The 25748-nt window shown below is 43.6% G+C and overlaps 1 protein-coding gene across 1 annotated transcript in view; it reads right to left on the reverse strand.

The window, feature by feature from the left end:
• LOC121537021 (adenylate cyclase type 5-like) overlaps window positions 1-25748 on the reverse strand; it is a 134669-nt gene that overhangs the window by 31736 nt on the left and 77185 nt on the right. Inside the window, exon 4 of the mRNA XM_041844752.2 lies at window positions 7068-7179. Within this exon, the coding sequence (XP_041700686.2) occupies window positions 7068-7179 (112 nt within the window). The remainder of the gene's footprint in view (window positions 1-7067; window positions 7180-25748) is intronic.

Genomic DNA, 25748 nt, shown 5'->3' on the forward strand with positions numbered 1-25748 from the left:
TGTGTTTGGGATCATTGTCATGCTGAAAGACCCAGCCATGTTTCATCTTCAATGCCCTTGCTGATGGAAGGAGGTTTTCACTCAAAATCTCACGATACATGGCCCCATTCATTCTTTCCTTTACACGGATCAGTCGTCCTGGTCCCTTTGCAGAAAAACAGCCCCAAAGCATGATGTTTCCACCCCCATGCTTCACAGTAGGTATGGTGTTCTTTGGATGCAACTCAGCATTCTTTGTCCTCCAAACACGATGAGTTGAGTTTTTACCAAAAAGTTATATTTAGGTTTCATCTGACCATATGACATTCTCCCAATCCTCTTCTGGATCATCCAAATGCACTCTAGCAAACTTCAGACGGGCCTGGACATGTACTGGCTTAAGCAGGGGGACACGTCTTGCACTGCAGGATTTGAGTCCCTGGCGGCGTAGTGTGTTACTGATGGTAGGCTTTGTTACTTTGGTCCCAGCTCTCTGCAGGTCATTCACTAGGTCCCCCCGTGTGGTTCTGGGATTTTTGCTCACCGTTCTTGTGATCATTTTGACCCCATGGGGTGAGATCTTGCGTGGAGCCCCAGATCGAGGGAGATTATCAGTGGTCTTGTATGTCTTCCATTTCCTAATAATTGCTCCCACAGTTGATTTCTTCAAACCAAGCTGCTTACCTATTGCAGATTCAGTCTTCCCAGCCTGGTGCAGGTTTACAATTTTGTTTCTGGTGTCCTTTGACAGCTCTTTGGTCTTGGCCATAGTGGAGTTTGGAGTGTGACTGTTTGAGGTTGTGGACAGGTGTCTTTTATACTGATAACAAGTTCAAACAGGTGCCATTAATACAGGTAACGAGTGGGGGACAGAGGAGCCTCTTAAAGAAGAAGTTACAGGTCTGTGAGAGCCAGAAATCTTGCTTGTTTGTAGGTGACCAAATACTTATTTTCCACCATAATTTGCAAATAAATTCATAAAAAATCCTACAATGTGATTTTCTGGATTTTTTTTTCTCAATTTGTCTGTCATAGTTGACGTGTACCTATGATGAAAATTACAGGCCTCTCTCATCTTTTTAAGTGGGAGAACTTGCACAATTGGTGGCTGACTAAATACTTTTTTTCCCCACTGTAATTGACAGAGTGAAAAGAAGAAAGCTCTAAAGTGATACTGCAAAAAAATGTGGCAAAGCAATTAACTTTTTGTCCTAAATACAAATGTTTTGTTTGAGGCAAATCCAATGCAACACATTACTGAGTACCACTCCATATTTTCAAGCATAGTGGTGGCTGCATCATGTAATGGGTATGCTTGTAATCGATAAGGACTGAGGAGTTTTTCAGGGGGGGGTATAAAGAGAATGGACAGGCAGGCAAAATCCTAGAGGAAAACCTGGTTCAGTCTGCTTTCCACCAGACTGGGAGATTAATTCACCTTTCAGCAGGACAATAACCTAAAACACAAGGCCAAATCTACACTGGAGTTGCTTACCAAGAAGACAGTAAATGTTCCTGAGTGGCTGAGGTACAGATTTGACTTAAATCTACTTGAAAGTCTATGGTTGTCTAGCAATGATCAACAACCAATTTGACAGAGCCCGAAGAATTTTGTAAAGAATAACGGGCAAATGTTGCACAATCCGGGTGTGGAAAGCTCTTAGAGACTTACCAGAAAGACTCACAGCTGTTATCGCTGCCAAAGGTGCATTCTACAAAGTATTGACTCAGAGGTGTGAGTACTTATGAAAATGAGATATTTCTGTATTTCATTTTCAATAAATTTGCAAAAATGTTTAAAAACATGTTCTCACTTTGTCATTTTGGGATCTTGTGTGTAGATGGGTGAGAGAAAAATACAATTAAAATAATTATAAGTCAAGGGGTATGAATACTTTCTGACGGCACTGCGATGTATGGGGTATGATACATACAGTGTATTATTACCTCTATATAATGTACTGTCGCTTATAAATACCAAATCTAAATACCAAGTGTGGACTTTCACATCGGTTAGTGATGAATGACATTGGAAACCTATTGCTCCCATTGTTAACGTCGAGGTCTGGAAGCATATTAAATGAATCACTGATCTTCCTTTTCTGGGAATTCTGCACTGAAAAACGCTCTCTTGACATGTTAAAGAGAATTGCTCTTTTTCTTTTACCTATTTTAATACAATTTCACTGCATTATAAAATACTGTTAATAACTTATTATTTTCCATTATTTCCCTCATTCTTACTGTAAACAACAGTAGGTAAAAATACTGCTGCTCTCCATCCATTATCGCTTTTGTACCGTAAAATACAGAAAATATGCTATTGTGTGTGTGTGCTTGATGGTTTGTTATTTGGAACTCAGAATTCAAGGCTATAAAGATATTGAGTTGAGGAGGGGGACAACACAGAGTGATCACATACAACATAAAGGAAAAAGACAAGAAAGATGCATTCATGGAAAGCTTGAGTAATCATTCTTCTGTGTGTCTTCTAGAACACATAGTTAAGGAGCTGAGCATGTCCTGGGTATGACGTTAATGGTTAATGGTTGCTTGGCAGAGGGAGTCTGGCCTTGTGCTGTACTGTAAATATCCAGCCTAATGGTTTGTGTGAGAGAGTGTATGTGTGTGTGTCTCCCTCGGGCAGGGCACAGGACTGCAGCAGGCTCATGTCTCATGATAGCCACCTGAATGTCTTCTGTCTCCACAGCACATGGCTCTGTTTAGACCAGGGCCCATACAATCACTCCTAGTGTTGTGCAAATTAAAGTGTGTGGGTGTGTGTGTGTGTGTGTGTGTGCTCGTGTGTGTGTGTGTGTGTGTGTGCGCGTGTGCGCGTGCGTGCGTGCGTGCGTGTGTGCGTGTGTGTCTGTTCACAACTGCCTTGGAACGTCTGAAAGGATCTAAATCTATTTAAGTGCATTTAAGAAAATCCTTCTGACTGCAACATAAATGTGCCTATGTGATTAATCTGACATATGAAAGTGATTGTGTGTATGTGTACTGGAGTCAGCTAAGACGTGGCTAGTGAGCTGGGCAGTGCTCAGTGTCTTCACATGCACATACGGGTGAGTGTTTCTGTTCATGTGTTCTTGCATGTGTGTGTGTGTGCACGGCTATGTGTGTGTGCAGAGTGTATTATGTGTACGTGCCTGTGCATGGAAGTACTGTGCAGTGGCTTGTGAAAGTATTCACCCCCCTTGGCATTTTTCCTATTTTGTTGTCTTACAACCTGGAATTAAAATTGATTTTTGGGGGTGGTTGTATCATTTGATTTACACAACATGCCTACCACTTTGAAGATGCAAAATATTTTTTGGGGTGAAACAAACAAGAAATAAGACAAAAAAAAACAGAAAACTTGAGCGTGCATAACTATTCACCCCCCAAAGTCAATACTTTGCACCTTTTGCAGCAATTACAGCTGCAAGCCTCTTGGGGTATGTCTATAACTTGGCACATCTAGCCACTGGGATTTTTGCCCATTCTTCAAGGCAAAACTGCTCCAGCTCCTTCAAGTTGGATGGGTTCCGCTGGTGTACAGCAATCTTTAAATCATACCACGGATTCTCAATTGGATTGAGGTCTGGGCTTTGACTAGGCCATTTCAAGACATTTAAATGTTTCCCTTAAACCACTTGAGTGTTACTTTAGCAGTATGCTTACGGTCATTGTCCTGCTGGAAGGTGAACCTCCGTCCCAGTCTCAAATCTCTGGAAGACAAACAGATTTCCCTCAAGAATTTCCCTGTATTTAGTGCCATCCATCATTCCTTCAATTCTGACCAGTTTCCCAGTCCCTGCCGATGAAAAACATCCCCACAGCATGATGCTGACACCACCATGGTTGGTGTTCTCGGGGTGATGAGAAGTGTTGGGTTTGCGCTAGACATAGCGTTTTCCTTGATGGCCAAAAAGCTCAATTTTAGTCTCATCTGACCAGAGTACCTTCTTCTATATGTTTGGGGAGTCTCTCACATGCCTTTTGGCGAACACCAAACGTGTTTGCTTGTTTTTTTCTTTAAGCAATGGCTTTTTTCTTGCCACTCTTCTGTAAAGCCCAGCTCTGTGGAGTGTACGGCTTAAAGTGGTCCTATGGACAGATACTCCAATCTCCGCTGTGGAGCTTTGCAGCTCCTTCAGGGTTATCTTTGGTCTCTTTGTTGCCTCTCTGATAAATGCCCTCCTTGCCTGGTCCGTGAGTTTTGGTGGGCGGCCCTCTCTTGGCAGGTTTGTTGTGGTGCCATATTCTTTCCATTTTTTAATAATGGATTTACAGTTTTTTCCAACTGCTTACACATGTTTTCAAAACTATGTCTCCTTTTTTCAAAACTCTACACACAATTCCCAAAACTGCACACACAAAATGCAAAATGCCTCACATCTCCTTCAAAATGTAACACTGCATTCAAAATGCCATAAACACATGTCAGAATGAAGCATTTGCATCAAATGGCAAACACATCTTTCATAATAGTACATTTTTGGATATACCATGTAAACACTGTTGTTCTAAATCTAAAGCTCTTTGGTCTTTCATAGGCTTATATCTACATTTCAATACAATGTTCTACAGTGAAAGTAATCTGCTGAGAGGGGTAACAAGTACACTGTAAACACCAATGCAATGTATAAACAGAAAATATTTATTAGGCCAAACATTACTGTTGTATACAGTAGCACACAACAAAACCATAAACATATGTAAACCAAAAGTATATTCTTTAGAATACAGTAAAGAACACAATTGTGTGTGTGGGGTCCCGGGGGGCAGTCCAGGAATTGGTAGGGGGTGGGCAGTCACCAGTGCTAAGCTACGCTTCATCTCTTCTCCGGGCTGGGTCTGGCCACAATACTTTGTCCACATCACAAGATACGTTTTCTCTTGCCAAACATCGAGGGAAGTATCTCCTAGCATGGCGTATCCAACCTTGGACAGAGGCAACCTCTATGTCCCCACATGCGTCCTCCATTGCCTGGAGAAGCGGCATGCGGGCATAGGGTTGGCAATCATACACTTTCCAGCGCCAGGCTGAGAAGAATTCCTCTATGGGATTTAGAAAAGGTGAATATGAGGGTAGGTACAAAACTACAAATTGTGGATGGGTGGCAAACCAGTTTTGGACCAAAACAGCCCGGTGAAAACTAACATTGTCCCATATAACCACAAATCTAGCAGGCTCCTGATCTGGATCAGGGACAAGCATTGTGTAAATTGCATCCAGAAAAGTGAGCCTATGGCCGGTCTTGTACGGACCCAGTGTGGCATTGTGATGGAGGACCCCGTTTTGAGTGATGGCAGCACACATAGTTATATTACCCCCACGCTGTCCAGGGACATTGGTAATTGCCCTCTGTCCTTTTACATTTCTTCCGCGGCGCCTGGTTTTGGTGAGGTTGAAGCCAACCTCATCCACATAAATAAATCTCCTTCCTTCTCTTCTTTGCCCTCGTCCTCTTCTTCCTCTTCCTCTTCCTCTTCATTTTCCTCTTCCTCCTTCTCCTCCTCTTCCAACACTTCGTCTTTGAATTTGTCCTCGTTGTTGTCCCCTGCCTCTCCCTCCTACTCCTCTTGCTCTCTGTCCATTGTTGGCATCCATTGTTCAAAACAGGTAATCTGACCTTTGACCTATTTATAGGCCTATACTACAGTAAAGCAGTGATTGGTTAGTGATCAGTTAAGCAATTAGTGTTTGCTGATGTGAAGAGTGTGTGTGTGACCTGGTGAATAAGTGTAGCATTTTGAATGGTTGTGTTTGGAAAAGGAAAGCAAGTCACTTCCTGTTAGATTTTTGTGTTTTAGGTAGAGAATTGTGTGTAGTGTTTTGAAAAAAGTGTTTTATGCAATTGACAAATGAGTCAAAGGCTGAGAAATAGCTTATGGTTTTGGAGATTTGGTGTGTAGTTTTGCACTTTGAGTGAGAGGTTTCAAAAATCGTGTGACATGAAAAAGATTTTGTGTGTAAGCAGTCGGAAAAAACTGTAATGGTGCTCCGTGGAATGTTAAAAGTTACGGATATTTTTTTATAACCCAACCCTGATCTGTACTTCTCCACAACTTTGTCCCTGACCTGTTTGGAGAGCTCCTTGGTCTTCATGGTGCCGCTTGCTTGGTGGTGCACCTTGCTTAGTGGTGTTGCAGACTCTGGGTTCTTTCAGAACAGGTGTATATATACTAAGATCATGTGACAGATCATGTGACACTTAGATTGCACACAAGTGGACTTTATTTAACTAATTATGTGACTTCTGAAGGTAATTGGTTGCACCAGATCTTATTTAGGGGCTTCATAGCAAAGGGGGTGAATACATATGCACGCACCACTTTTCCATTATTTATTTTTTATACTTTTTTGAAACAAGTTATTTTTTTCATTTCACTTCACCAATTTGGACTATTTTGTGTATGTCCATTACATGAAATCCACATAAAAATCTATTTAAATTACAGGTTGTAATGCAACAAAATAGGAAAAACGCCAAGGAGGATGAATACTTTTGCAAGGCACTGTATGTATGTGTTCATGCTTATGGGCCTGTGTGTGCTCTGCTCTCTTTGCCAGTACCAGGGAGGTCACAGTGGTCCCTGCTGGGTCTGGGTGAGACTGGGTCTGTGTCTGTGTCTGGGCTGTGTGCTGTGACTCAGTGCCCCTGCAGTGGGCTAATGAGGAGAGAGTTGAGGCCTGGCTGGCAGACCAGCGGGGTACATAACCACACAATGAATTGTGTCAGGGAATTCAAAGATCCCACATCGTTATCAGTAAACTCCCACATCAACTATATCTGCCTGGTATTTCAATTAGCAGAAGAAGGGACTCCAAAGTGGGAGGAGGGAGTACTGTACAATCCTAGGATTGCAGGGTTCACCTGTGTGTGTGTGTGTGTGTGTGTGTGTGTGTGTGTGTGTGTGTGTGTGTGTGTGTGTGTGTGTGTGTGTGTGTGTGTGTGTGTGTGTGTGTGTGTGTGTGTGTGTGTGTGTGTGTGTGTGTGTGTGTGTGTGTGTGTGTGTGTGTGTGTGTGTGTGTGTGTGTGTGTGTGTGTGTGTGTGTGTGTGTGTGTGTGTGTGTGTGTGTGTGTGTGTGTTCTCACCGCAGCCAGCTTGTCGAAGCGGGCGAACAGTTCATTGAGTGTCATCACCAGCTCCTGGGCAGTACACTGGGACGCCAGACTGGTAAACCCCTCGATGTCCGCAAACAGGATGCTGCAAGACGCACACGTGCACACACAAACACACAGAGAGAGAAGGATAGAGAGATATATAGAGAGAGAGGTAGAGAGAGAGACACACAGAGACAGAGAGAGAGAAATGGTTAGCTCCAGTTACTTCGATAGAAAACATTCTGTACTTGCAAGCCAGTACACTCCAGGTCATTTCCTGATTATTCCTTAATACTCATCTTGGATCAGTACTAAGTACCTCTTAACATACTGTATCTTGGCTGAGACATTGAACTCAGCACAGTGCTCAGTACCTTACAGCCAACATTGAATAAGTGAGCAGATAGAACTGTTGAATGAAAAGCTAAATTATTTCCTATCCTTTTTTTCCACCCTGAAGTTATACAACTGGGTATAAAGTGGAGAAATTATAGGATATTCTGAAAGTCATGATTGCTTCCTGCACTCCAATACCCACGCTGCACCACTCTTACTGAATGGCATCGGCCGTTACCATCGGTACGGAGGTGGCTCTGACTCAAGACTGATTGCCACTGATCCATTCAATTCAATGGTACCATTTCTGAGAAACATGAAAAAATTGATGCTTTTAATCAGCATTTTATCTTGGCAGGCTTATTATTTGAAAGAAATTGTGGATTATTTGACCATAGTCAGTTAGTCGACTGCTCTTCTCTGTCCCAGCCTCTAGTTGGCACGAAGGAAGATCCGCAAACTTCTAGTGAATCTTTGTTTCCATTTCAACAACTTTCTACCTGTGATGTGCTAGAAGCCTTGCTTAAGATTGCTGTAAAAAAAACTCAGATTTACTTGATCCTTTCTTTTGCTCCCCTGATTGCGGAATCATTGACACATATTTTTTACCTCACGGTTATTTCGGTGCAATCCCCAGGGTTTGGAAGTCGGCCCATTAGCTCACACTCCACAAAGTGGTGGTGAACCCTCCGACCTAAATAATTATCACAAATAATTCAGTCAACATTCATACCGGTTATAGGTTATGGCGATATCGTCTATAATATATGAATGCAGCTGCCACTGTATTGAAGCTCTTGGATGCAGTTTATCATAGTGCACTAAGCTTTATTACAGGCGACAGGTTCAGTACACATCACTGCATTCTGTATCAGAAAGTAGGCTGGTCCTCTTTGAAGTCTCGTAGATCGATGCATTGCACTCTTTTTGTTTATAAAGCCCTCTTGAACAAACTTCCCCCGTACCTTACTTAATTGTTAACCTACAGACGTACGAGCTACCAGACCCGAACTCAGGGATTTCTAATGTTGGAGATCCCTTCGATCTCCACTGAGTTAGGTTCATCACCAAATAAAATCAAGCTTTATTTATACAGCACATTTCAGACATGGAATGCCACACAATGAGCTTCCCAGATAAAAATGAAAATAAACTACACAAGAGGATAAAAAACTAAAGAATAACAATAAAAACTGAACGACTAGAAAGCAATCTAAGGAAAAGCAAAGCTAAAAAGGTGTGTTTTAAGATCTCAGGTTCTCTGGCAGGCTATTCCAGAGGCTGGGGGCATAGTAACTAAAGGCTGCCTCTCCATGCCTCTTGGTCCTAGACTTTGAGATGGTTAAAAGGCCAGTGCCAGAGGACCTGAGGGACCTACTGGGTAAAAGCATGTCTGACGTATTGGGGTGCACAATCGAAGATTGATTTAAAAACCAATAGAATAATCTTAAAATGTATTCTAAAACTCACAGGCAGCCAGTGCAGAGACCTTAAAACCGGTGTAATGTGTGGTCTCCGTTTGCCTTGGTTAGTACCTGTGCTGCAGCATTCTGTATGTTTTGCAGTTGACCAATGGCTTTCTTGGGTAGACCAGACAGGAGAGCATTACAGTAGTCAAGCCTGCTTGTAATTAAAGCATGGATGAGTCTCTCTGTATCAGCCTGAGACAGAAACAGCCGCACCTTGGCAATGTTCCTCAGGTGGTAAAAAGCTATTTTGGTCACATTCTAATGTGTGATTCGAAATTAAGTTCACAATCTAAAATAACACCTAGGTTTTTTACCTGGTGTTTTATCTGTGCGGCCAGATTCTCTCTCTGTGCTTTGGCTCCAACAATAAGTACCTCGGTCTTGTCTTGATTTAGCTGGAGGAAGTTGTGAGCCATCCAAGTATTTAAATCACTAATAGTCTAATAATCCTATGGTGACACAGAAATGTAAAGTTGTGTATCGTCTGCGTAGCAGTGAAAATCAATGCTGTGCTTTCTGATAACCCTGCAAAGGGGTAACATACACTATATATACAAAAGTATGTGGAAACCCCTTCAAATTAGTGGATTCAGCTATTTCAGCCACACCTGTTGCTGACAGATTGAGCACACAGCCATGCAATCTCCATAGGCCAACATTGGCAGTAGAATGGCCTTACTGAAGAACTCAGTGACTTTCAACGTGGTACCGTCTTAGGATTCTAGACAATTCTGTGCTTCCAACTTTGTGGCAACAGTTTGGGGAAGGCCCTTTCCTGTTTCAGCATGACAATGCCCCTGCGCACAAAGAGAGGTCCATTCAGAAATGTTTTGTTGAGATCGGTGAGGAAGAACTTGACTGGCCTACACAGAGCCCTGACCTCAACCCCATCGAACACCTTTGGGATGAATTGGAACACCGACTGCGAGCCAGGCCTAATTGCCCAACATCAGTTACTCAACCTCACTAATGCTCTTGTGGCTGAATGGAAGCAAGTCCCTGCAGCAACGTTCCAACATCTAGTGGAAAGCCTTCCCAGATGAGTGGAGGCTGTTATAGCAGAAAAGAGGGAACCAACTCCATATTAATGCCCATGATTTTGGAATGAGATGTTCGACGAGCAGGTGTCCACATACTTTTGGTCATGTAGTGTATAAAACTGAACAGTACCGGACCCAAAATCAAACCTTGTGGAACAGCACATGTGATATATAATCTCTGAGTTATGTTCACCAAGGGTGACAAAAAACTCACAACCGGTTAAATAGGTCCTAAACCAATTTAGAACTGGACCGGAGACGCCAACCCATCTCCCCAGTCTGTCCAGAAGAACATCATGATCAAAAGTCTCGAACACAGCACTTAAATCCAAGAGTACAAAAACAGAGAGCTGTTTGGCATCTACAGTGGGGAGAACAAGTATTTGATACTTTTATTTATTTATTTTTATTTCATTTTATTTCACCTTTATTTAACCAGGTAAGCCAGTTGAGAACAAGTTCTCATTTACAACTGCAACCTGGCCAAGATAAAGCAAAGCAGTGCGATAAAAACAACAACACAGAGTTACATATGGGGTAAAAAAAACATAAAGTCAAAAAATACAACAGAAAATATATATACAGTGTGTGCAAATGTAGCAAGTTATGGTTTTGCAGGTTTTCCTACTTACAAAGCATGTAGAGGTCTGTAATTTTTATCATAGGTACACTTCAACTGTGAGAGACTGAATCTAAAACAAAAATCCAGAAAATCACATTGTATGATTTTTAAATAATTAATTTGCATTTTATTGCATGACATAAGTATTTGATCACCTACCAACCAGTAAGAATTCCGGCTCTCACAGACCTGTTAGTTTTTCTTTAAGAAGCCCTCCTGTTCTCCACTCATTACCTGTATTAACTGCACCTGTTTGAACTCGTTACCTGTATAAAAGACACCTGTCCACACACTCAATCAAACAGACTCCAACCTCTCCACAATGGCCAAGACCAGAGAGCTGTGTAAGGACATCAGGGTTAAAATTGTAGACCTGCACAAGGCTGGGATGGGCTACAGGACAATAGGCAAGCAGCTTGGTGAGAAGGCAACAACTGTTGGCGCAATTATTAGAAAATGGAAGAAGTTCAAGATGACGGTCAATCACCCTCGGTCTGGGGCTTCATGCAAGATCTCACCTCGTGGGGCATCAATGGTCAAGAGGAAGGTGAGGGATCAGCCCAGAACTACACGGCAGGACCTGGTCAATGACCTGAAGAGAGCTGGGACCACAGTCTCAAAGAAAACCATTAGTAACACACTACGCCGTCATGGATTAAAATCCTGCAGCACACGCAAGGTCCCCCTGCTCAAGCCAGCGCATGTCCAGGCCCATCTGAAGTTTGCCAATGACCATCTGGATGATCCAGAGGAGGAATGGGAGAAGGTCATGTGGTCTGATGAGACATAAATAGAGCTTTTTGGTCTAAACTCCACTCGCCGTGTTTGGAGGAAGAAGAAGGATGAGTATAACCCCAAGAACACCATCCCAACCGTGAAGCATGGAGGTGGAAACATCATTCTTTGGGGATGCTTTTCTGCAAAGGGGACAGGACGACTGCACCGTATTGAGGGGAGGATGGATGGGGCCATGTATCGCGAGATCTTGGCCAACAACCTCCTTCCCTCAGTAAGAGCATTGAAGATGGGTCGTGGCTGGGTCTTCCAGCATGACAACGACCCAAAACACACAGCCAGGGCAACTAAGGAGTGGCTCCGTAAGAAGCATCTCAAGGTCCTGGAGTGGCCTAGCCAGTCTCCAGACCTGAACCCAATAGAAAATCTTTGGAGGGAGCTGAAAGTCCGTATTGCCCAGCGACAGCCCCCGAAACCTGAAGGATCTGGAGAAGGTCTGTATGGAGGAGTGGGCCAAAATCCCTGCTGCAGTGTGTGCAAACCTGGTCAAGACCTACAGGAAACGTATGATCTCTGTAATTGCAAACAAAGGTTTCTGTACCAAATATTAAGTTCTGCTTTTCTGATGTATCAAATACTTATGTCATGCAATAAAATGCAAATTAATTACTTAAAAATCATACAATGTGATTTTCTGGATTTTTGATAACTATGATACCTATGATAAAAATTACAGACCTCTACATGCTTTGTAAGTAGGAAAACCTGCAAAATCGGCAATTGGCTCTAAGATCATTAACTAAGGCTGTATCTGTGCTGTTGTGGGCCCGAAAATCACATTATAATTTTTCAAAAATACAGTTGGCACTTAAAAAATAATTTTGCTGTTTGAAAACCAATTTCTCCAGAAGTTTGCTTAAGAATGGAAGGTTGGAGATTGACCGACAATTGCTAAGAGCTGAAGAATGTAGGTTACTTTTCTACAGAAGGGGTTTCATCATAGCAGTTTTTAGTGCAGTGTGGAAAGTGGCTGAGTGATTAACAATTGCTTGCACCTCTTCAGATATGCAATTAAAAACTGTTTTGAAGAAGCTGGTGGGGATAAAATTGAGAAGGCAGGTAGAAGGCTTAAGTTGTGATATCACTTTCCTGAGCATGTCTGTGTCAACCAGGGAAACTAAATCCATAGTGCCTTTGCATGGTAGGCTAGAGCACATATCATCAAACTTCTCATCAGGTCTTGCTAGACTGATACCCAGCCTAATGTTTGTTATCTTATCTCTGAAATAGGCCACAAACATTTAGATGTGGAGAAAAGTTAACTTAGGTTTGCAGGGGTAGGATTTATCATGCCATCAATGGTCGAGAAGAGCACTCTTGAATTATTCTGATTATTAGTGATCAAGTTAGAAAAATGTGCCTGTCTGGCATTTCTAATTGCCTTGTTGTATATGCCAAGTTGCTCTCTCAGAATATCATAATGGACCTGCAACTTTGACTTTCTCCACTTCCGCTCTGCCTTTCTGCAATTTCCCTTTTATGTATTAGTTCCTCACTCATCCAAGGGGCTCTCCCTTTGGATCTGGCCTTTTTCAACTTTACTATGGCATCAATGGTTGCCCTTAATTTGCTATTAAAGTTATCAATTAAATCATTACATTTACATTTTAGTCATTTAGCAGACGCTCTTATCCAAAGCGACTTACAGTTAGTGCATACATTTTCATACTGGCCCCCCGTGGGAAACGAACCCACAACCCTGGTGTTGCAAGCGCCATGCTCTACCAACTGAGCTACAGGGGACCACCAAATCATCACAAGAGGAAGGCAGAATAGGTGATGGAGTATTGTTCATACACTCAATCAAATCTATTGCAACTTCAGAGGAAGATAGCGTTTCTTAATAATGCGTTCAGTGTTACCCTGTGCTATGGGCAACAAGGTAGTAAAAAATCCACAGTGGTGACCAGATAAAGCAACATCAACAATAGAGGATATGTCAATAGAAAGCCCCTTGGTAATAACCAGGTCCAGAGTATGGCCGCGGTTATGGGTGGGCCCAGTAACATGTTGGATAAAGTCCATAGAGCTCAAAAGATTCATCAATGGCCTTGGAGTCAGTCTCTTTGTCAACATGAATATTAAAATCACCCAACACAATGATGTTATCATAGTTCTCAAGGACAATAGACAATAGTTCAGAAATCAGTAAAGAAAGTGGGGCAGTGCTTTGGTGGCCTATACAGGGTTATGGCCAGCACTGGTGGCTGACATTTAAACAGTATAGCATGATGCTCAGAAGACCCAAAGTTGCCAAATGAAATGTCCTTACAGCTGAGAGCATTAGTAACAATAGAGGCTGTCCCCCCACCCTTTTCCCCTTTTCTGAAAGACTATGAAAAGCTGTAGTCCGGGGGGAGGCTTCAATAAGAGAAGCACTACAGTCTGAAGACAGCCATGTTTCAGTGAGAAACATGCAATCAACCTTGCACTCAGTAATGAGGTCATTCACAAGAAAGGTTTTACTATCGATTGCTCTAACATTTAAAAGTGCCATATTCAATGAGTGTGGGCCACTCTGCCCCTGGGGCATCTGCTTAGAGGTAGGGCATCTGCCTAGAGGTAACCAATGGAATAACAACCAGATTATTAATGTTACAACAACGTTTTCTGACAGTCTCCAATCTATCAGAATGGTAGGAGATGGCCGTTTGTATAAACTCACTAGAAGGCGGAGTTAAAGGAACATAAATGAGGTTACTCTTAATAACCATAGTGCCATTTCTACAGGAGTTGATATGGTTTCCAAGTCCTCTGTTGCTTATTCTGACAGGGTGAACTGGAGCACTACCAGACCCTGTCTGTCAGTCTCTAAAACATTCTGCGATGTTACTGGAAATAATCCTGGAACCCCTGCGGTTAGGGTGAATCCCGTCTCTTTTAAAAAGTGCTGGTTGCTTACACAGCAAATCAAAGTTGACACAAAAAGAGACATTCCTGTCATTGCAAAGTTTCTTCAGGTACTAGTTTAGGTACTAGAGTCGGCTGAAATGTTCTGAACACCTTCGGTAGCACGGGAGGGGGCCAGAGATGATTATTCTCTTCCCTGTGCTAGGGAGGGTGTTTAAAAAACATTTGTAGGCCTCCCTCAGTTCCTCAGGCCGCCTAAAACAGAGGTCGTTAAAACCTACGTGAGTGACGATAGTGTCAATATTGACGTAGTTGGCCAGAACTGTAGGCAGGAGAGAGTTGATTTCATGGACACGGGCTCCTTGGTGACTTTGGACCTTGGTCGGTTCACAGACCGTAAGCAGGCCAAAATCTCTCACCATCGAGCAGCCCACAATGATGGTTCCAGCCGTAAAGACTGACCGCGTCGCGGAATCAGTACCAATACAAACTTTAGCTATTATTAAAAGCTATTTAATGAAAACTATTTCATAAAAACACCAAACCGAGTGTGGACAGTACACTGTTCTGTTGCGCGCTCTGATGACGTCTGTTGCGTCACACTCACGTGATAATCCACCTTAAAAAGAACAAGAAAGAGGATCAACGGTTCATACAGAATGTAAGCTTGCGAGATCAGGATGGTTTGTACGAGGCTAGGTAAATCTGCTTTTAGTTGTTTTGCACCTTACTTGTGGAATAATCTCCCAAACTCTCTAAAATTGTATGATTTGGTGCCTCTAAGGCAATTCAGACAGCTGATTGAGGACCTTTTTACAGAACAATGTGTTTGTTTTCTATGATTGTGTTTTGTGTCTCTGCTTTGCTTTTTGTAGTGTATTGATGTGTATATTCTTTTGTAATTACAAGGCTCATCTGTAAAAGAGACCTTGGTCTCAGCATGACTCCCTGTCAAAATACAATTTTAATGAGAAGACTTTCTTAATTTCTACAGTAACAATAGCCGCCACTACCTTATCATATTTGTTACCACTACATCAGTCCCATTACCATTCCAGTGGGCTGACTACTTGACTGACTGTGCTGTGATGAGTGCTAAAGACAAGTAGCTATCTAAGCTATTGAAAAATAAAATTACTTCTGGCTATGTGACTGTGCTGAGTGTTAGCAATCTATGCTAATGAAAAATACATTTATGTCCCAATGGTGTTGGAGAACAGAGGCTTTCCTCACTCAACACAGAGAGAGAGTTTGTGGAGGCAGGTAATCTTCCCTGAGAAAAAGGTAACTGATAGGGCTGTGTATTATCTGTGTTTCCCCTGGGTGGTCGGGACAGGACACATACACAACACTACGACAGTGTGGATGAAGATGAGCTCATCTAGTTTCACTTTTCTATATTCAATCTGGAGACAAAGAGAGAGGAGAGGCAGCAACAGCTCGATTTCAGCATTAGGCCATGGTGGGACTGGTCAGGTTGGCTTGACATGACATGATTGACTAATCTCTTGAGCTTCTGGTGACACTGGGAGTTGTTCTCAGGGACGTTGTGGCCCTCCGTTCCTTATCCAAGTCTGAAGGTTGGCTGAGAATGCTTGAAGGGTTTCCGGAGAACATGCTGTGCCATTTAAAGGAGTACTCAATAGACAGCCCGTTAAGAGACAGGCTGTCAATGAACTGATCAAAGTTTGTCCTCACAACTACTATTATATGTATCTAAAAAGGGAGTGGGGGTGGGGGGGTGACTAACATTGGGTAATTATATATTTTGATATATTTGTCTGTGTTCTTTTCTTTCATCACGGGATGGAGATAAAGACGGCAGGGAAGAGAGAGAGAGAGAGAGAGAGAGAGAGAGAGAGAGAGAGAGAGAGAGAGAGAGAGAGAGAGAGAGAGAGAGAGAGAGAGAGAGAGAGAGAGAGAGAGAGAGAGAGAGAGAGAGAGAGAGAGAGAGAGAGAGAGAGAGAGAGAGAGAGAGAGAGAGAGAGAGAGAGAGAGAGAGAGAGAGAGAGAGAGAGAGAGAGAGAGAGAGAGAGAGAGAGAGAGAGAGAGAGGAAGAAAAGAGCAGCTTCAGAGACAAATACGCTCACATGAGTATCACAGGGTACAGCCCAGCTCTATGCCACTAGCAGCCCTGCCTGCAGGAAGATGAATGGGGACAAGATAAGAGGTGTCTATGAGCTGGAAATAGAGCTGAAGGAACAGGGGCATAGAGAGAGACAGAGAAAGGTGTTACGAGGTTATAAAATAAGCATTGGGGGAGGAGGGGATGGTTCCATCTAGAGTCAACCTAGACAGAACAATCCTTAGTCTCAACCCCCAATCTGTTCATCTGAAAGGATTGGATAGGTATAAGCCTATCAGAGGGCAAGCTGGAGCTACTCCCAGTAGGCCCATACTCCCATTGCTGGAGCTACTCCCAGTAGGCCCATACTCCCATTGCTGGAGCTACTCCCAGTAGGCCCATACTCCCATTGCTGGAGCTACTCCCAGGCCCATACTCCCATTGCTGGAGCTACTCCCAGGCCCATACTCCCATTGCTGGAGCTACTCCCAGTAGGCCCATACTCCCATTGCTGGTGCTACTCCCAGTAGGCCCATACTCCCATTGCTGGAGCTACTCCCAGTAGGCCCATACTCCCATTGCTGGAGCTACTCCCAGTAGGCCCATACTCCCATTGCTGGAGCTACTCCCAGTAGGCCCATACTCCCATTGCTGGAGCTACTCCCAGTAGGCCCATACTCCCATTGCTTACACCTAAGAATCCAGTGACTGTGGTCTCTCTTAGCTGGAGTCTTAGCATCCTTGCCTTTCTGTTCCCAGAGAGCTGTTGTCATGACCACAGATTGTGATTAGGAGGAGAGCCATCAAGCATTAGAGGAGAGGAGAGGGGGAGGAATGGGAAGGGGGGATGGGGAATGGGGGATGCTGCCTTATAACTGCCCTTGGTGTAGATGTGGATCCCCATTCTGGGGAATAATTTAAAGGCTGCATTCTCATTATTACATTTTTTTTCATAATTCAAGAGTGCCTTGATCTGAAATTAAGATCACTTTATTGGTCAATTGCAAACAAGGTCCAACTGAAATTTTACTTCCACTTTTAGCCCAACCCCTCCGAAAGACACACACACAGGTTTTGGAGAGTTGTGGGGGGCTGCCACACTGGGAGCTCTTGTTGTGGGGGGTTAAGTGCCTTGCTCAAGGGTACAACAGCAGGCAATGGCATCTAGGATTTGATACCAGCAACCATCCGGTTGCCAGCTCACTTCCCAACAGATATTTCCTGTTGGACCCGGGATTTTAACTGGCAACCCTCCCATTGCTGGCTCGCCTCTCTAACTGCTAGGCTACCTGCCGCCCCAAATGGAAGCTCCACCACTGTAGTGTTGTTTACCAAGTGATAGCAACAGAATATTCTCTCTTTTTTGTCTGTTTAAAATAAAATAAATGTCTATTCGTTAGGTGTAGACTAACAGTGAAATGCTTACTTACGGGCCCTTCCCAATAATGCAGAGAGAAAGAAAATAGAGGTTATGTCATAGGAATTATACTGTAATGTCCAGTCCCCCTGGTCTGTTTTCTGTGTGATCCTGGATTGGCTGGCTGACACAGACACAGGCACGGCGGAGCACTAGACCCAGCCTAGACCACCTCCCTTTAAACATAGATTATCAACTTGTACTGTAGCTGAGGACAGGGGCGCCATGGAGGCCAAATTTAGACACAAATATAATCCCTGTGCCTCCCACAACCAGAGGATTAAGAGCGCCACAAATATTATCTCCCAGGAAGCAGTGTGTTCCGTTCTCCTAGGGCACGACCATATATGTATATTTGGGCTGGTTTGGAGGGGGTAGGCGGGAGTCTGGGCAGAAAACGAGAGCTGTGTCAGGTCTTAAAGCTCCATTTAATCGTTAGACGATGAATCATGAGATATTTAATGGAGGCATATCTAAGATAGTGTTGTTGTTTTTTTGACACAGTAAACACAGTAACTTCCTATAGTACTTCACAGACATCAAGGCATTCAGAGAAACAAGGGTCAATGTGCATGTGTGTCCTTCATTCAATTCTGCCCCAGAGCATGTCTTTCATGTTAGAGGAACACGTACAGCGGGCCCATTATCTATAGAGGAATATGTCCTATAAATTACTGTATTTATGTACGTATATGCAGTATGTATGAGTCACTGTGTGTATGTACCATTTCCTTGATTTGAGACATTAACAAGAAAAATACATTCACCAAAACAGGACGTCACCACTGGGAGAAACACGTCAGATAGTCATTGTGCAATCACTTTACCACACGAGGTACACTGTGACCATGACCTAATGAAACCAGGCATGTTGAAGCCCTTACAACCACTCAAAGTCAGAGAGAGACAATATATTAGCATCAGTGTTATTGTGCTCATCCATTGCATTATTTTGCTAAACTGTCAGAGATGATAAACAGACAGTCATATATCATTTGCTCATTGGAATGAAGCAATGGAATGAACCTTCTGTACTAACCACACAACCTGGTTTACAGGCTACAATAAGGCCATGCGCTGGACTCGGGCAACGTCCCAACTACTGTAAATCTACTGTAAATCGGTTCCAAAAGGTGGATAATCTGCACAACAACAAGGCCCAGGATGGAATAACAACCCTTTTACAGCTTGGGGTGAAACTGCTGAAACCCAGAGTTTCAGCTGAAACGTGACACCAAAGCTGCGAGGGAGTGAACGGCATTATGTTGTTAGGAAGTTGTTTGTTACAGTACGCCTCCACGCTTGCTTGCTTCTTAGCTAGGCCTCGGCTCGCATGAAAACGGCAGCCATGCCAGGGACCGCGTCCAACATCCAACACCCCCCGGGAAAGAATAAAGGGAGAGAGAGAGAGCACTTCCTGCTTACATAGCTAGCCCCCCAGAACCTGTTACGGGTCATCTCGCTGCCGTGTCAAAAGGGGCTTCTGGAACGGCGTGGCTTGACCCCCTAACCTCGTTTCCCCCAGACCTCCTGGCACTGCCACAGACGATCAGCCTTTCATCTCCCGCCGCATAGCTTGACCCCTCAGCACTGTTGATGGTTGGGCTCTCCCCTCCTGCCGCCCTCATTGCCTCCCTGCCTCTCCCCACTTCACTCACCTCACCCTGCACACATTCCCCTCTCACTCTCTTCCTTCTCTACCTCCCCTCTTCAAAGTTCTCCTACCACTCCTCCTGTCATTTTAGTTCTAATACTACTGTCACATCGGGATAGTATCCAGTTCAGCTACCTGTCTGTGTGGCCATTTATCCACCTCTGTCTGTCTCTCTCTCTCTGTGTGTTGTTGTGACGAGCCTGTCATGCCCAACCAAACCCATGTGTAGCTGTTACATTTGGCTGCTTGTCAGTTTGTATTTCCTCCTCTCTGTCCCTGGCTGCACACCTTCCTGTCAACTCTGTTGCTGTCTGTGATCCAAGCCAAGCTCTACACCAGCATGCCCCAAAGACAAGCTTAGTGCCAGTCTTTTAGATATTGTACATTACAAAGCCATTCCCATCCAATATCATCCATATTCTCAGAAGCCATATTCTCTACACCCAGGTGACAACATCAGCTGGGAAGAGCGACCAGGGCTATGTACTAATGTCCACTAGCACACCACTTGTCACCAGAATGCATAATATCCAATGTATTGCTACATACTAATTAGTAATGTAAACTATTGTGTACATTAGATTAGATGATTAGATTAGATGAGTTTATTAGTCACATGCACAGGGTCGCAGATGTAATTACAGGGTACAGTGAAATTCTTAAGCTCCGAGCACCACAACAGAATGTCCCCGAAGGAATGTCCATAGGGGGAGGAGCAGGGGGGGAAGTGAGAAGTGAAGGACAGAGCTCAGCAGTATATCCTGTGCTGTTTGCTATAGTGCTGTGTTGTGCTGAACAAGGACAGTTTGTCAGTACTAGTTAGAACAGCACGGACACAGACTAGTAGCTCCTGTAGGGGATATTATGTAATTTAAGGTACTAAGAGACTAGGCTGGATGCCACTGTAGACTGGAGCACAACTGCACTGCAGCCTGCAGCCAAGCACCCGGCAGACACACAGACACATGCAGAGCTGCAGCAGCATGGACTTGTCTCTCCTTACTGTACCACACGGGGATGGAGTGGAGATTATGCATGAGAGAGACAATAGAGAGTGAGAGCGACAGAACTCAGAGTTCAGTTCATGAATATCGTAATAAAAAATGTCAGCCAAAGGACATGTCTAAATGCAAAATGTATCTGAGTCCTCTCAAGGTGTCTGTCTTAAGGTTGGGACAATGGCACAAACCGCAATATGCCCAACTTCTGTCAATACGTCTCCTTCGCCACTAGGGGCGATATAGTCCTAGACCATTGTTACTCAACCCACAAGCAAGCATACAAGGCCCTCCCTCTTCCCCCCTTCGGCAAATCAGATCATGTCTCTATACTCCTGCTTCCTGTTTATAAACAGAAGCTCAAACAGGAAGTACTTGTGACGCGCTCCTTAGAGAAATGGTTCTCAGAATCGTAGGCTATGTTGCAGGACTGCTTTGCTAGCGCTGACTGGAATATGTTTTGGGACTCCGGCAATAGCATCGACAAGCTAACCACGTCCGTCTCGGGCTTCATCAAGAAATGCATCGCCGATGTTGTCCCCACAGTGAATTTTCGCTGCTTTCCCCAATCAAAAGCCCTGGATTAACACAGAGGTACACGCTAAGCTAAAGGGCAGAGCTACTGCACACAGGGCTATCGCAGCCAACCCCGAAGCTACGGCTGAAGACACGAATGCGTACAAGTAGTCCCACTGCGACCACCGCAGAGCCACCAAACAGGCAAAAGGACAATATGTGACTCATTTCAGGAAACTAGGCATATGTCACGCGTCACTACTTCACAGGAGAGGCATTTGAACGTAAAACAATTGTTTTGATAAAAAAGTGTTTTTTGGCAGAAATGCCTTCTGGAACATGTGAACTTTCATGTGCCTTAATAACAAACGTGTATGCCATCTGTAAATACAAATACAATTCTTAAATTATGAGCCTAGTTGGTTTAGCCACGGAAAAAGACAGGAACCGTCCCGCTAGCCATGATTGGCTAAGATAATGGATGGACTGGACATGCTGAGAGATGAGTTCGGATTGGTCTGCCATGTAGCACGCTTCTGTCTATAACATGAGCTGTTAGTATGTGTAGGTAATCCTTTCTAAAGCAGCTTTTTTGAAAGATATCACAAAGACCTGCACAAGTGTTGCTAAGGCTCTCCACTTTCTGGAGGACCGAGTTTTGAAATCAGTGGAATGCCCAGTGGAAGCATAGTATGATAGCTAAAGAGATGGAGCAAATTCAGTCGTTTGATTGCAAATGCGGAGGGAGTCGAAAAGAGAACACAGAAGGCTGTTGTATAAAACACCTGTCTCCGGAATACATCTTCAAACTAAGGGCAACCATGGCATCCGTGACAGAGATGTAGAAGCGTTCATCCATGTATACGGGTAAGAGAGTCTAGCTAGCTACATTTTCAGATATTATATTTTTCTAATTTAGTCAGAAAGTTGTTTTCATTGCAAGTTAAAACGTACTGTTAGCTAGCTAGCTAACGTTAGCTGGCTGGCTGGCTGGCTCACTAGCTAACGTTACGTGTATGATCTGTGTAGTAATAATATTCGTATCTCAGAGCCATTTGCATTGCTAGTTATAGCCTAATGTTAGCTAGCTAGCTAACATTGAACCTAGCTAGTTGGTTAGCTTTAGCTATCTGTAGATTAATGCAGGGTATTAACATTATGAGTTGGGATAATGGTTCATTGTTTAGCTAGCTACATGTCTAAACAAAAGCCTCCACTCTGCAAGTAACCATTTACATTTACATTTACATTTTAGTCATTTAGCAGACGCTCTTATCCAGAGCGACTTACAGGAGCAATTAGGGTTAAGTGCCTTGCTTAAGGGCACATCGACAGATTTTTCACCTAGTCGGCTCGGGGATTAGAACCAGCGACCTTTCAGTTACTGGCACAACGCTCTTACCCACTAAGCTACCTGCCGCCCGTTTACAACTTCTGTACCGTTTACAACTTCTGTAGCCTGTGCATTTGACAAATAAACTTTGATTTTATTTGATATAGTGTGTGTTTACCAGAGACAGTAATGTGAAGAACAACATGACCTGCACCAAAGACAAATTAGGATATAACATTAGGCCAACGAGACAGTGTCCATGTTCTAAAATTCTCCGGTAGAATGCCCTGCTATTATTTCGTCACACTTACAACTTCTGTAATTAGCTCACCATTAACTTGTAAATACTGATCTAGTTGTGAGTTTATTTTCCTGTAATAATGAATACAAAATAGTTAAAGTTAAGATGTTGTCAGCTATATGATATGGTCATTATTTAAAATGGCTAGCCAGCTAACGGAACATTAGCCAGCTAGCTAACAAGCTAGAAACTAACCAAAACATTGTTTAGAAAGTTGCGTTTAGTTGCCTGCTTTCCTAAATTGACATATACTAAATTCATTTTTAAACAGATGGGTTTATTGGTGTTAAAATACACCAGTTATGCTATTTTGGACCACCGGGCTGCTGATGTCATGCAGCCTGTCGTTTTTGTGTTTATACTTTTTCATAACGACAACAACAAGTTTAATGTCGGATGACAATAGAATGTTAATGATGTCACTGCGACAACTGTATACAGACATGTCGATAGATGTAGTATAAACCAAAAACAACATCGAACCGTGCACGAGGGCCCCCGTCATCCCAATGCCGACCTGAGTAAAGTTTTTTATCTGGTCAACACTCACAAGGCCGCAGGGCCGGTTGGTATTCCAGGGCGCGTTCTCAGAGCAGGCATCTTTACGGTCATTTTCAACCTCTTCTTGTCCTAGTCTATAATCCCCACATGTCTCAAACTGACCACGATCATTCCTGTTCCCAATAACTCTAAGGCTACCTGCCACAATGACTACCGCCCTGTAGCATTAACATCTGTAGTCATGAAGTGCTTTGAAAGGCTGGTCATGGCACACATCACCTCCATCATCCCAGACACCCCACTCTAATTTGCATACCGGCCCAACAGATCTACAGACGATGCAATCTCAATTACAATCTCCACTGCCATCTCCCACCTGGACAAGAGGAATACCTATGTGAGAATACTGTTCATCGACTACAGCTCAGCGTTCAACACCATAGTACCCTCCAAGCTCGTCACCAAGCTCGGGACCCTGGGACTGAACACCAGAATACTGGACTTCCTGACGGGCCGACCACAGGTGGTGAGAGTAGGCAACAACACCTTTGTTTCTAACTTGTAGTTCTTGTGTGGTTTTTATTTTTATAACTTGTTTTATTCTATTTTATATTATTATCTATTTAAGTGATAATGCCCGAGAAGCCGGTGTTTGGAGGATATATTTGTCGAGGGCCAGCAAACCGTGCCAATATATCCTCCACACACCGGCTTCGAGAGCATTATCACTTTTATACAACGGGTTACCAACATATTCAAATAATGATTGGCATATTTTCATTAAAAACGTTATTTTGATTATTATTCATACTATTTCATCCTTCCACAAGATATAGTCCCGACACAAATCTAGGGTTGCTACCCAAGCCGGCTGGTCATTCGTTCGTTCGTTCTATCGGTTCGGTTGCCAGTCGTTTAGTCTTTTTTTTCTGTATCTATGGACGCGACCCAGTCGTTCATTCGAAATGTTCCATTGCCATACTGGCTGGCAACGTTCTTATCCCTTGCTTGCTTGCTAGCTAGCCAACTACGGCTAACTTACAGTCACGTCAAACAGTGCAGATAGAATAACAACAGTAGCTGCATTTGCATTTGTTTAAGCTGTTTTCTAGTGACATTTATCTGGATAAGTCCATAACCATGAGCTAATGATTTGCGATTTCGCCTGGCATAGAAAATGTGCTCTCTCGTCAGGACACTGTTGTTCAGAGGAGCTAGCCAACAACACAGCTAACCCAATCACTTCAAACTGAAGCTGGAAAGACCGCAAACTAGCTGCACTCAATTTACATTTCTTTGTATATATCCATAAAAATGATGCCAGCTGATTCATGATTTCAACTGGTTGAGAAACGGTGCCTGCCTGTCTGTCTCGTCCCGACGTTCATTACTACGGGACAGCTGGAGATCGAATTTGAATACTGAAACAATGTTGCAAATGTCGGAGAGACAGACAGCAAGGTTTATACAAATCTTCGCTGTTGAAAACTAAATGTTAGTCTAAAAGAAATGTGAGATAATGTCTAGATGCTTTTTATAGTGGAGATCAAGTTTATAACTTGCCTGGCTGGGCTGATGACACAGTGGATTGCGCAGTCAGATGGAACAGAGTAAATAACGTCATAGATTTTGCCGGTGGTAACTTGTGGAATAGACACCGGTTGGAATGCGGTTTTAACCAATCAGCATTCAGGATTAGACCCACCCGGTGTATAAATTATTATTATCACTGCATTGTTGGGAAAGAGCTCTCAAGGTAAGAATGTCACTATACTATTTTACACCTGTTGTATCCTGTGCACATGGCGAATAAACTTTAAAACTTTAAACTTAACACAACAAAAAAGCACCGCCGTGTTGTCTTCTAGTAGACATATCAATACCCCACTTCACTGAGATGAGCTTCAAAACTTCTCGACAAACATCCCTACACCCCACTGCTGCTAACTTGCGTAACACGCTTGTAGTTGGGACATTTCAGCCTAATTGCTGAAAGCCATGGGGCTTTTGTTCGAGGAGGAGGAGGAAGTGGAGGAGGAGGTGGAGGAGGCGGTGGAGGAGGACCAAAACAGTAAAGCAAAAAGGAGGTCTGCTGACAAACAGCAGAGTGGGCTGAGCTGAGCAGGGCAGGGAGGAGCAGAGCAGAGCAGTCAGAGCTGGGAGGAGCGGCCAGGGACATGACATGCTGCAGGACAAGATGCTATCTGCTCTCTCAGCAACCCCACCTCACGTGCTAGGCTACATACAGTATATCCTCCACTATATCTCCCCCATCCACCTGGAACACACAGAGAAACACTGAAACCCGGGCAGTGTCTGAAAACGTTACTAGCCGTCAAATAATTATTGCTTTCTCCATTCTTGTTTCCTCAATTCCTCTCAAAACCCATTGAAGGAGAGGAGGTCCTTGATGCTCAATGATAGAGGAAGCAAGGATTTGACAGCTACTAGTAATGTAGTAATGTTTAGACACAGCAGCCCCAGACTTCTATCCTTTCTCTCTCTCTCCACAGCCAAGCGCTCTTTCTCTCTCTCTCTCTCTCTCTCTCTCTCTCTCTCTCTCTCTCTCTCTCTCTCTCTCTCTCTCTCTCTCTCTCTCTCTCTCTCTCTCTCTCTCTTTCTCTTTCTCTTTCTCTTTCTCTTTCTCTTTCTCTTTCTCTTTCTCTTTCTCTCTCTCTCTATCCCTGCCAAGAGCTGTCAACTCTCTTTTCCTGTTGTCTGTCTGCTGCCCAATTACAGAGGGCGGCCGGGCACTGTTAGCGGCTCGCTACCCCA

Source organism: Coregonus clupeaformis, chromosome 23 (assembly GCF_020615455.1).
Source record: "Coregonus clupeaformis isolate EN_2021a chromosome 23, ASM2061545v1, whole genome shotgun sequence".
In the NCBI taxonomy this organism is placed as follows: domain Eukaryota; kingdom Metazoa; phylum Chordata; class Actinopteri; order Salmoniformes; family Salmonidae; genus Coregonus; species Coregonus clupeaformis.